Source organism: Carassius carassius, chromosome 26 (assembly GCF_963082965.1).
Source record: "Carassius carassius chromosome 26, fCarCar2.1, whole genome shotgun sequence".
Taxonomy (NCBI): Eukaryota; Metazoa; Chordata; class Actinopteri; order Cypriniformes; family Cyprinidae; genus Carassius; species Carassius carassius.
Genome location: NC_081780.1, coordinates 31380587 through 31390400, shown reverse-complemented (window position 1 = coordinate 31390400; position 9814 = coordinate 31380587). Strand labels below are relative to the sequence as shown.

Genomic DNA, 9814 nt, shown 5'->3' with positions numbered 1-9814 from the left:
TCTATGAATATAATTTAAAGTAATAAAGTTACTTGTGCTGTTCAAAGGAACAAAAACGATTAGTGAAAATGTAGTAGTTAGCATGTAAACGTCTCAGCACCAGTGACAGTGATGTACAAAATTAAATGAAAACAAACCTTCTATGATGGGTAGATGAGCCCATTTATTGTAAAGTTAGTAATTCATTTAATTTCTTTACGGTGTATAGGCATATAGTTTTAAATAGAAGTATAGGCGTCGTCAGGAAATTGTTGAATTAAGTTATTTTTGTTTGCTTCAACCAACAAGTATACTTGTCGCTGTATGTAAAAATAAGGCTCAAGGGTGAGTAATTCATGACAGAATTTTCAATCTTTGGTAGAGCTACCCTTTAAGGCACATGGGTTCTGATACCATTATTACACAAGTTGTACTACTGTCATTTAGCCAGATGACCCCACCATCTCACATGGGAGAACATGGGGTTAATGTTTGAGGACTAGCTGAAAACTCTGCTCAGATTACATCACCTCAGTTTCAGCAATTTTTGGTGAAAAATTGCATGTAAAGTTCCAAGCAACATGAACTATAACAAGCCAAACCAGTCTAGTCAGCTAAACAGAAATAAAAACGCTTACTGTGATTTCCATGAAACACTCTGGTTGTGTGTAATAAGATGTGACAGTTCCTCTAAAGCCCTTAAAGCTCAAACCACTGAACTGTGTCATACTGCTGAGACTCACCTGTTAAGACAAGCCTGTAGAAAGTTCAAGCACAAGTGGAAAAAGGACAATTTACATATTTCTCTAAAGCTGTTTAAAGACAGTTTTCAGCTTTCCAGACAGCTGCCAAGCATAGCCGTAGTCAGGCTTCAAAAATCAGTGAGGTCCAGGGGGTTTCTATGATAAACCCCTTTATTATAGAATTGTGCTATAATAACCCCTATAAATACAACTAATTATACAAGCTACTCTAACACTTGAAAAGAGACAGAAATGTAGATGTTTTTGGATGGATGCTCATTTTTAAATCATAACCAGTTAATTGCATCAAAGTTTGTTAATACTATATTTATGGGGTGTATGATTTTATCAGTTGTTTATTATTCATGCAAACATACATGTTGCCCACCAAACGTGTTTTTTTTCGGTTAGCCAAGATTATAAAAGAGAATACATGACAGTCAGCTCCAATGGTGCAGAAGGTCAAACGTGTGTCATACATATTTTGATGTGATTGAACCGGGTTCGAATCCGCCTTTTAGCTAATTGTTTTCATGTCACTTATAACTCACCCTCATGTCGTTCCAAACCCGTGAGACCTCCGTTCATCTTCAGAACACAGTTTAAGATATTTTAGATTTAGTCCGAGAGCTCTCAGTCCCTCCATTGAAGCTGTGTGTACGGTATACTGTCCATGTCCAGAAAGGTAAGAAAAACATCATCAAAGTAGTCCATGTGACATCAGAGGGTCAGTTAGAATATTTTGAAGCATCGAAAATATATTTTGGTCCAAAAATAGCAAAAACTACGACTTTATTCAGCATCGTCTTCTCTTCCGTGTCTGTTGTGAGAGAGAGTTCAAAACAAAGCAGTTTGTGATATCCGGTTCATGAACGAATCATTCGATGTAACCAGATCTTTTTGAACCAGTTCACCAAATTGAACTGAATCATTTTAAATGGTTCGTGTCTCTAATACGCATTAATCCACAAATGACTTAAGCTGTTAACTTGTTTAATGTGGCTGACACTCCCTCTGAGTTCAAACAAACCAATATCCCGGAGTAATTCATTTACTCAAACAGTACACTGACTGAACTGCTGTGAAGAGAGAACTGAAGATGAACACCGAGCCGAGCCAGATAACGACTCATTCACGAGTCAAGAACCGGTTGCATCGGTTTTTCGGATCACCAGTAGTTCTTTCGGACAGTTCAATTAATCAATTGGGCAACTTCTCTGTTTTCCTTGTATGCATTCTGGTTATTTAATTGGTGCAAGTATGTTCACGTTTGGACATTCCTATGAACAACTGAACTCCCCAGGGGAAGGGTTGGGCTTGGAGTAAGAGCTATGATTGGTTGATATAAGTCACCTTGTGTGTAGTCTTCAGTATATAAAAAATTATCTTCAAAATGATAAGTGCAGTTGGCAACGAAAGGATCATCTGATAGTCCATACAGGTATGCATGTAATCTTGTGAACAAAAGCTCTGTTCACAGCTCTGTTCATATGGCTGTTAGGGGAGAACCGGGGCGAAAGTAACGCGGGACGAAAGTAACAAAGCGATTTTCTCAGAGCCTATGACTGCATTTGCATTCCTAGCTATGACGGTATATTCAGCATTCAATCCTTGATGGAGCTGAGAAATATCACGTGATTTCCTCATCATTTCCCGCAGTTAGGTCGGTAAAACTGTTTTCGAGTACAAAAAGTAAATTATTGAAGCGGTAATTTTTTTTAATTAGTTGTGTTGTTTTTTTTGTTTCATGTGTCACAGTAATGATCAACCTACAGGTTATTTAGTGCTTTAACACATCCTAAAGTTTGCATTATCAAAGTTTTTTAGTATAAAAGTAAATCAGGTTTAAATGCCAGGAGTTCCTGTTCCGCTACAGTGACAAGAAGTATTTATTTTGTTCCGGCACATGCTATTCTGTGAATGTCTGTCTCTTGCATCATTTATTAAAATGTTTATGTCATATTATACCAAAAGAATATGTCTGAGTGAGGGTCAGAAAGACAAACAGTGGTCTGGTTTTATCCAGATGTTTATGAGAGAACGTTTCTGGACATAGAGGAACATCTGGGCAGCTCCTACCTTGCATTTACCTTAGTTATATTTAGGTGTTAGCCATACCTTAGCTTTTACACCTCCAGCTATGCATTTGCAGTGTTTCCAGATGTTTTAATGCACATTTTGAATTTATGCATAAAAACAACTGGATGGAAACATGAATAGGCCTACTGTTACATTATGTTTAGAATTTATATTATGCCAATGTAATTTAATTATTATATTGTTCATTCTGTTGAAAAAATGTTTTATAAAAATACACTGATAAAAAAATAAAGTTTGTACAGTCGGGTTTTGAGACATTTGATGAAACTTACATTTAAAATAAAAATATAAAGATAAATATGTAATTTAAATTTTTTTTTTGTTGCAAAAATAAAAGACATAATATGTTTGCAGTTACATATTAACAAGGTCATAGTCAGGTATACTTAATAAAAATAAGAGTAACAGAAAATAAATCTAGCTTATATTGTTGTGTTACTTTTAACCCACCTGTGTGTTACTTTCGTCCCAACCGATGGGGTCAAAAGTAACAATGTGCAACTTATGTTCAAATTGAAATTATACTGAATCCTTTCTACATTTCTACAAAATACCACCTGGTATTGATAGACCAGACTTATGAGTTACTGACCACAGCAGAAATATATCTCTGTCTACAACATTATCTTTTAAAATGTGAACATTATCTTTCTGAAAAATGGTACTTTCGCCCCTGCTCTCCCCTACTATATTATTAAATATTATGTGAATATTGAATTATATCTGTAATGAATATTACAATTGATTACAATCACACAGTGGTTTCTAACTGAATTAGACTTTGCTCCTAAGATGGCGGCGGGAAATGGAAAATATTGGGTCATGCTTGTAGCTGGTTCAAACACATGGGAAAATTACAGGCACCAGGTATGTGACCTATATTTATTATTGGACTGGCAGTGCATTCATTTATTATGTGAGTATGTGCTGTTAATGTTGGGTTGCTAGCACAATGGCCTACCAGTTGAGCTACTTAGATGTTGCAACAGGGGTTGTTGCAATGCAGTTTGTAAAAAAAAAAAATCCCTCCATTTCAGGCAGATGTGTGTCATGCCTATCAGATAGTTCATCAGAATGGGATTCCTGACGAGCAGATTGTGGTGATGATGTATGATGACATCGCCAACAATGATCAGTAAGAGACTTCCTGCCGGTTTTAAAGTCATGAGGCACATGGCTGATGTACATTTATAGCAGATTTAAAACAGCATTCACATAAATATTTACTGTCATGACGTACCATACTGTATCCAATGTATTAGGAAGCATATGATCGAGTCATAAGAAAAAAAAAATGATGCACATTTTTTTCTGCTTCCACAGCAACCCTACTCCTGGGGAAATTATCAATAGTCCAGATGGACCGAATGTGTATACAGGGGTTCCAAAAGATTACACTGGAGGGGTAATTTTCTTGTTGTAAAACACAACTGATATTTCATCCTATACCCAAACACAACACTGACTTTCTTACAGGATGTGACAGCTGAAAACTTCCTGGCTGCTCTCAAAGGAGAGCCTAAAAAAAATCGCCCGAAAAAAGTCCTTAGAAGGTTTGTTTGTGAGAAAACAACCTGACTTTAACTAAACAATCTCATTGATACTCTCAAGTGATCTGTAATAAGACTTATTTAATCATGTTCATTTTAAACGATAATGCAAATCAAAGGAGTAAATCTTTGTAAATGTAATTTTTTTTTGTCACACAGTGGAAGAAATGACACCATATTCATCTACCTGTCAGATCATGGAAATGCAGGCCTATTTTGCTTTCCAAACAGCACCGTAAGTTTTGTTACAGGTCTAAGGGTTACAAATATATCAGAGTAATGATTTACTCCATAAACCCCAAAATACTGGTTACATCTGAGTTAATTTGCAAAAACAGACAACTCAAGAAGAACATTCAAAAATCATGTAATTTTTTTTTTCTGCATATGAACTAATTAAGCTTTATCTGCAGCTTTATGCCCATGATCTCATTGAAACCATCAAGGGAATGGCGAGGGATGAAACGTTCTCAAAGGTGCATACAAATGTTTATGTACACCAGTTAAAAAGAAGTCCAGATATGGTTGTTTTTCCAAAGCATGAAGTAAAAGATTGTTTCCTCTTGGTGCAGATGGTGATATATATGGAATCCTGTTATTCTGGATCAATGTTTACCGAACTCCCAGGTGACATTCATGGTAAGAACGGGGAATTATTGGATTATAATGAATTTATTTATTTATATAAGAGGGCTAATGCCCAACCATATAGTGAAGTAGCGAGTGATTTACAGTCATAATTTTGAAAGGTTTGTTCGAAGCACAGATAGTGAAGTACTGTATGTAATTGTGTTTCCAGTGTACGCAGTAACAGCAGCGAGTCCAGATCAGAGCAGTTATGCCTGTTATTTTGACCCTGTGAGGAAGACCTGTCTTGCTGATAAATTCTCAGCTTTATGGATGTACTACACTGAATCGGTTAGTCTTTAGCATGATTCGAGACAGTAGAATTATGCTAACAAATAAAACTGCAAATACATTTTTTCTTTCAGAATGACCTTGATAAAGTAACATTTCTGGATCAGTTTAGTTATCTTCAGGGCAACATGAAGAAATCTACACCCTGTTCTTTTGGGGACGAGGTAAAAAAAAACATTCACTTAATTAGTTCACTTTCTTGTAACTGTCTCTAATACAGGGTATAACAGGAAGACATTCAGGTTTGCATTCCATCAGTATTTTTTTCTATTTTTCTCTTTTCTTTTTCTTTAGACAACTGGTAAAAATCCAATCAGTCAGTGTTTGAGAAACACCCCTCAAGTCATTCAGGAGTCCACTAAAGCTCAGAAGCTTGTGTTGACTGATTTGATCCATGCCCGTGAAGTGCCATTCAAAATCTTGGACCACCAAATTGAAACAGAAACTCATGCAGGTCGGAAACAAGATCTAATCAAGAAACGTGAAACTCTTCATCAGGTTTGATGCACACTGATTCTACACAGTACATCATATATGAATTAATATCTATTAAGCTCAGATACATTATAGTATAATAGCTGTGTGCTACTAGATCGTAAAGATCTTTAAAAAAATCGGATTAATAAGATGTCTTCGTTATCTTCCAGACTAGAGATAAAATTAAGAGAACAGTTGAAGCCATCAGTCAGCGCTGTTTTCCTGACGGAGAAGTTGAGGATATTTCTGGCGGAGCTTATAGAGCTGGATCCAGAATGGATTCACTTACACTGAAAACTGTAGCTGAGCATTTCAGGACAACCTGTTTTGACTGGCACAAGGAAGAGGTGAACAACACCGCAAAGTCTATTTAATTTCCCTTTTATTAACACAAAGATGAGAGTCTCAGTAGCTCTCTTTTATTGTCTAACTAACTCCGTTTCACAGTTTCAGATGGCCTTGTCACACACACATGTATTTGCTGATCTCTGTGCACGTGGAGTTAAAGCGGAGAGGTGTGTTCATCATAACAATATTCAACATCATTTCATTTGTTATAATTTAATAGTCTGCATTAAGTTTCATTTGATCTTAAATGTCTTTTCTGTTTCAGGATCATTGAGGCCATAACAGCAGTTTCCAGTCTTCCTACTAAACATCATCCTTAAGAAGTGCTTATGAAATTTAGATCAATCTCATCCTTATAATATGTGAAAATAATCAAAGTTGCTCATAGATAATAACTTTGGTTAAAAGTAGAAATTGTAATATGACATTTCTGTCAAAATTGAGTTATTCACATATTCTTATTCTGTCCAAACTTATTTGCATTGTGGTGTTTTTTCCCCTTCATGCTCTGTACATTTTAGGACTTGTTTTAGAAAACAAAAAAGTAACACTTTATAATAATGTTCATTAATAAATCATTACTTAACATTACATGATGTTTAACTAATCATTAATATACATATCTAGAAACATGAGATAGTGTGCTTGTTCGTGTTAACTAATGGACTTATTGAACATTACCAAATGATTAACAGATCATTAATTAATGTAATGTAATATAAATTGAAATGCTGACAAATGTCATTAAACTTTCAATTCATATAATCATGAATTTAAAACAAATCTTCAAATTATTTTGACATGCTTTACAATGATTTAATGCTTCATTAATAAATAATTAACAAACATTATATAATGCTTAACTGATAATTGGTTAATAGTTACAAATGTCATTTAACTTTCAATTCATTTTAATCTACAAATGTATTTGTTAATGTACTGTTGAATGCTTACAAATGTCATTAAACTTCAGTTACCATATTAGCTAATGCTCATTTTTACATTTACAAATGTGAAAATATAGCTTTATTAGTCATTTTAAGCACTTCACAAACTATTCATGTTAATATATTCATTAACTCAATCAAAGTTTGTAAAGGTAATATATTTGGTCTTTATTGTGTAGACGTCTACTATTTGCACATATTAAATAATTTATTAATTAATTGTTAAAGGGGTCATCGGATGCCCATTTTGAAAAAGTTGATATTATTCTTTATGGTCTATAACATACTTAAATTATAATTTCTCAATGGTAGTGTACAAAAACACCATTTTTACCCTGTCAAAATCAGCTCTGTGTTCAGCACTCTGTTCAAGTCCATGTTGCTTTAAATGCTAATGAGCTCTGCTGACCCCTCCCCTCTCGTGTGGTGATGAGCAGACTGTAAACTTCAGCTGTGAAACTGGCTAACTAGCACATATTAGGAAAGGCGATTTGCAAAGTTAGTTAAGTTTAGATACATGCTTGGTAATGACAAATCACACATTGCAATTTGGATGCGAAACATGTTTTAATCACCTCAACACTTATATTAGTATACTATTGTGTATCATTAAACAGAATATTCATCGAGTCATACGTTTGGGGGATTGGTTTGGGGAATTGTCAAGAAATTTGATTAGATTAGATTAGATTCAACTTGTCTTTTTTATTGTCATTAGTATCGTTATGCAGAGTACAAGTACAGAGCTAATGAAATGCAGTTAGTATGGAAGCAAATAAGAGACATAACTATTTGAAATTGAACAGCCACTGAATACTTAGTTTTTAAACATTTTAGTTTGAAAAACATTTATCTGAATTTATTTGCTCTGAATTCACCCCTTTGAAATTATTTTACTTTGGAAACCATATATCTGAATTTATTTGTTTCGAATTTACCTCTCAAAACCTGAATTTCGATTAATATTTTTCAATGCTCACAAATTCAGATAAAAAAAAATCAACTTACAGAATTTCAGATCAAATAGATTCAAGTTGATCAAATTTCAGTCAATATTTTTCAAATAAAACATCAGTTTAATTTGACTGCTCAAAAAATTCAAGTTAGAAAATTCACATGGTAACATCCGGGCTACCCAGGATAGGAAAAACAGATGAGCGCCTATCAGAGCACGATGATCATGTGCACAAGGTATACAGTAGGTGGCGGTAATACTCCTAAGGAGTGAATGGCCATGAACACGACAACCTGTCTGTCGTGATCCAAGAAGTCGATCAGCACGGAGGATGTTAAACCTGTAAAGATGACTTCAAGGGGAAAACAAAGGCGCCCTGGTAAGTTTGCCGTTTATATAACTTAAAATCGGACTCAGGGCTCGACAGAACAGAAGTATGTTGCTAATTATGTTTGAAACACATAGCTATGGTTTGTGTTACTCGTGTCTATGTAGGTAAGTCAGCTAGGCAACGGTACATGTATTCATATTGAACCGAGATGGTACGGGCGTCACGGTTTGGTGCATGAATTTACACGGAGAATACACAGTATAAAAATAAATAAAACTTGCGTGCAAATTAATTAATGTAGTGCGGAACTACTGTTAGATACTCAGGTTCTTTAGGGACACCTAATCTGTAGCCATGCCTGAACAGACTGCGATGTTAAGATTGCAATGCTGGAATATGGCATGTTTGTGTGTGTGTGTGTGGGAGAGGCGCGGGCGCGATCGGACAGTGGAAACATAAAAACATACTGCTTTTGTTCATACAGGACATCATTCAAACTGTAAAGTGTTTACTTATAATTGTGTACACTCGCATTAAAACACAACATTGTGCTTTGGTCAACCTATAAACTCTTGTCAAACTGTAACCTACAACTGTCACCAAACCAAAATCTGTCTCTCCAAATACTTTTTTTTTAAACAGCAAAAAAAAACCAAAAAAACAGAAGATTTCATTGGTAGAATCTCACAGACAGACTGGGAGCCATCAATGTAGATGGATATGGTTAAAAGAGTCAAAACATACAGTATAATGTAACGTGACAGCGGGGTATTTGTGTGATATGTGATTTGTGTGACTGTGTCTGTTCCCCGAACTAGAAAATCCAAAAAAGTCCAAACCAAGTTAAGATTAGCAATTTAATTGAGGTTCAACAAATAAAAAACAGAAGCAATATGGATAAACAACTGATAAAGCTTGGCTTATTGAATATCAGATCCCTTTCTACGAAAACACTTTTTGTAAATAATATGATCACTGATCATAATATAGATGTACTCTGTTTGACAGAAACCTGGCTAAAACCTGATGATTACATTATTTTAAATGAGTCCACCCCCCATGACGTTTTCAGGATTTCTCAGAGGGCAGGCTTCAAGTATAACTCGTTTGAAGTAATGGTACTTCATATAACATTATCCAGAGAAACAAATGTTAATGATAAATCCTCTGTTATGTTTGTACTGGCTACTGTATACAGGCCACCAGGGCACCATACAGACTTTATTAAAGAGTTTGGTGATTTTACATCCGAGTTAGTTCTGGCTGCAGATAAAGTTTTAATAGTTGGTGATTTTAATATCCATGTTGATAATGAAAAAGATGCATTGGGATCAGCATTTATAGACATTCTGAACTCTATTGGTGTTAGACAACACGTTTCAGGACCTACTCATTGTAGAAATCATACTCTAGATTTAATACTGTCACATGGAATTGATGTTGATAGTGTTGAAATTATTCAGCCA

The 9814-nt window shown here is 35.0% G+C and overlaps 1 protein-coding gene across 2 annotated transcripts; it reads left to right on the top strand.

Annotated features, from left to right (window-relative positions):
* The first annotated feature begins 2010 nt into the window (after window positions 1-2010).
* Window positions 2011-7010, top strand: LOC132106342 (legumain-like). 2 transcript variants are annotated; one of them, XM_059511965.1, is made up of 14 exons: window positions 2011-2163; window positions 3615-3689; window positions 3860-3957; window positions 4146-4227; window positions 4299-4375; window positions 4532-4607; window positions 4786-4848; window positions 4945-5011; window positions 5172-5290; window positions 5365-5454; window positions 5585-5788; window positions 5938-6114; window positions 6215-6282; window positions 6381-7010. In XM_059511965.1, exons 2-14 carry the CDS (start codon window positions 3615-3617, stop codon window positions 6433-6435), a joined length of 1251 nt encoding a protein of 416 aa, XP_059367948.1. In that variant the 5' UTR covers window positions 2011-2163; the 3' UTR covers window positions 6436-7010. The 2 variants fall into 2 exon arrangements, with proteins under 2 accessions (XP_059367948.1, XP_059367947.1); XM_059511964.1 differs by having other exon boundaries at window positions 3601-3689; window positions 6381-7009.
* The last annotated feature ends 2804 nt before the right edge of the window (window positions 7011-9814 follow it).

Excerpts from the sequence above, each read along its gene's own strand:
- LOC132106342 (XM_059511965.1), top strand. The coding sequence starts at position 3,615 with ATGGCGGCGGGAAATGGAAAATATTGGGTCATGCTTGTAGCTGGTTCA. Across the intron at positions 3,690-3,859 it reads GGGAAAATTACAGGCACCAG|GCAGATGTGTGTCATGCCTA; the intron begins GTATGTGACCTA and ends CCTCCATTTCAG. Across the intron at positions 6,115-6,214 it reads TTGACTGGCACAAGGAAGAG|TTTCAGATGGCCTTGTCACA; the intron begins GTGAACAACACC and ends TCCGTTTCACAG.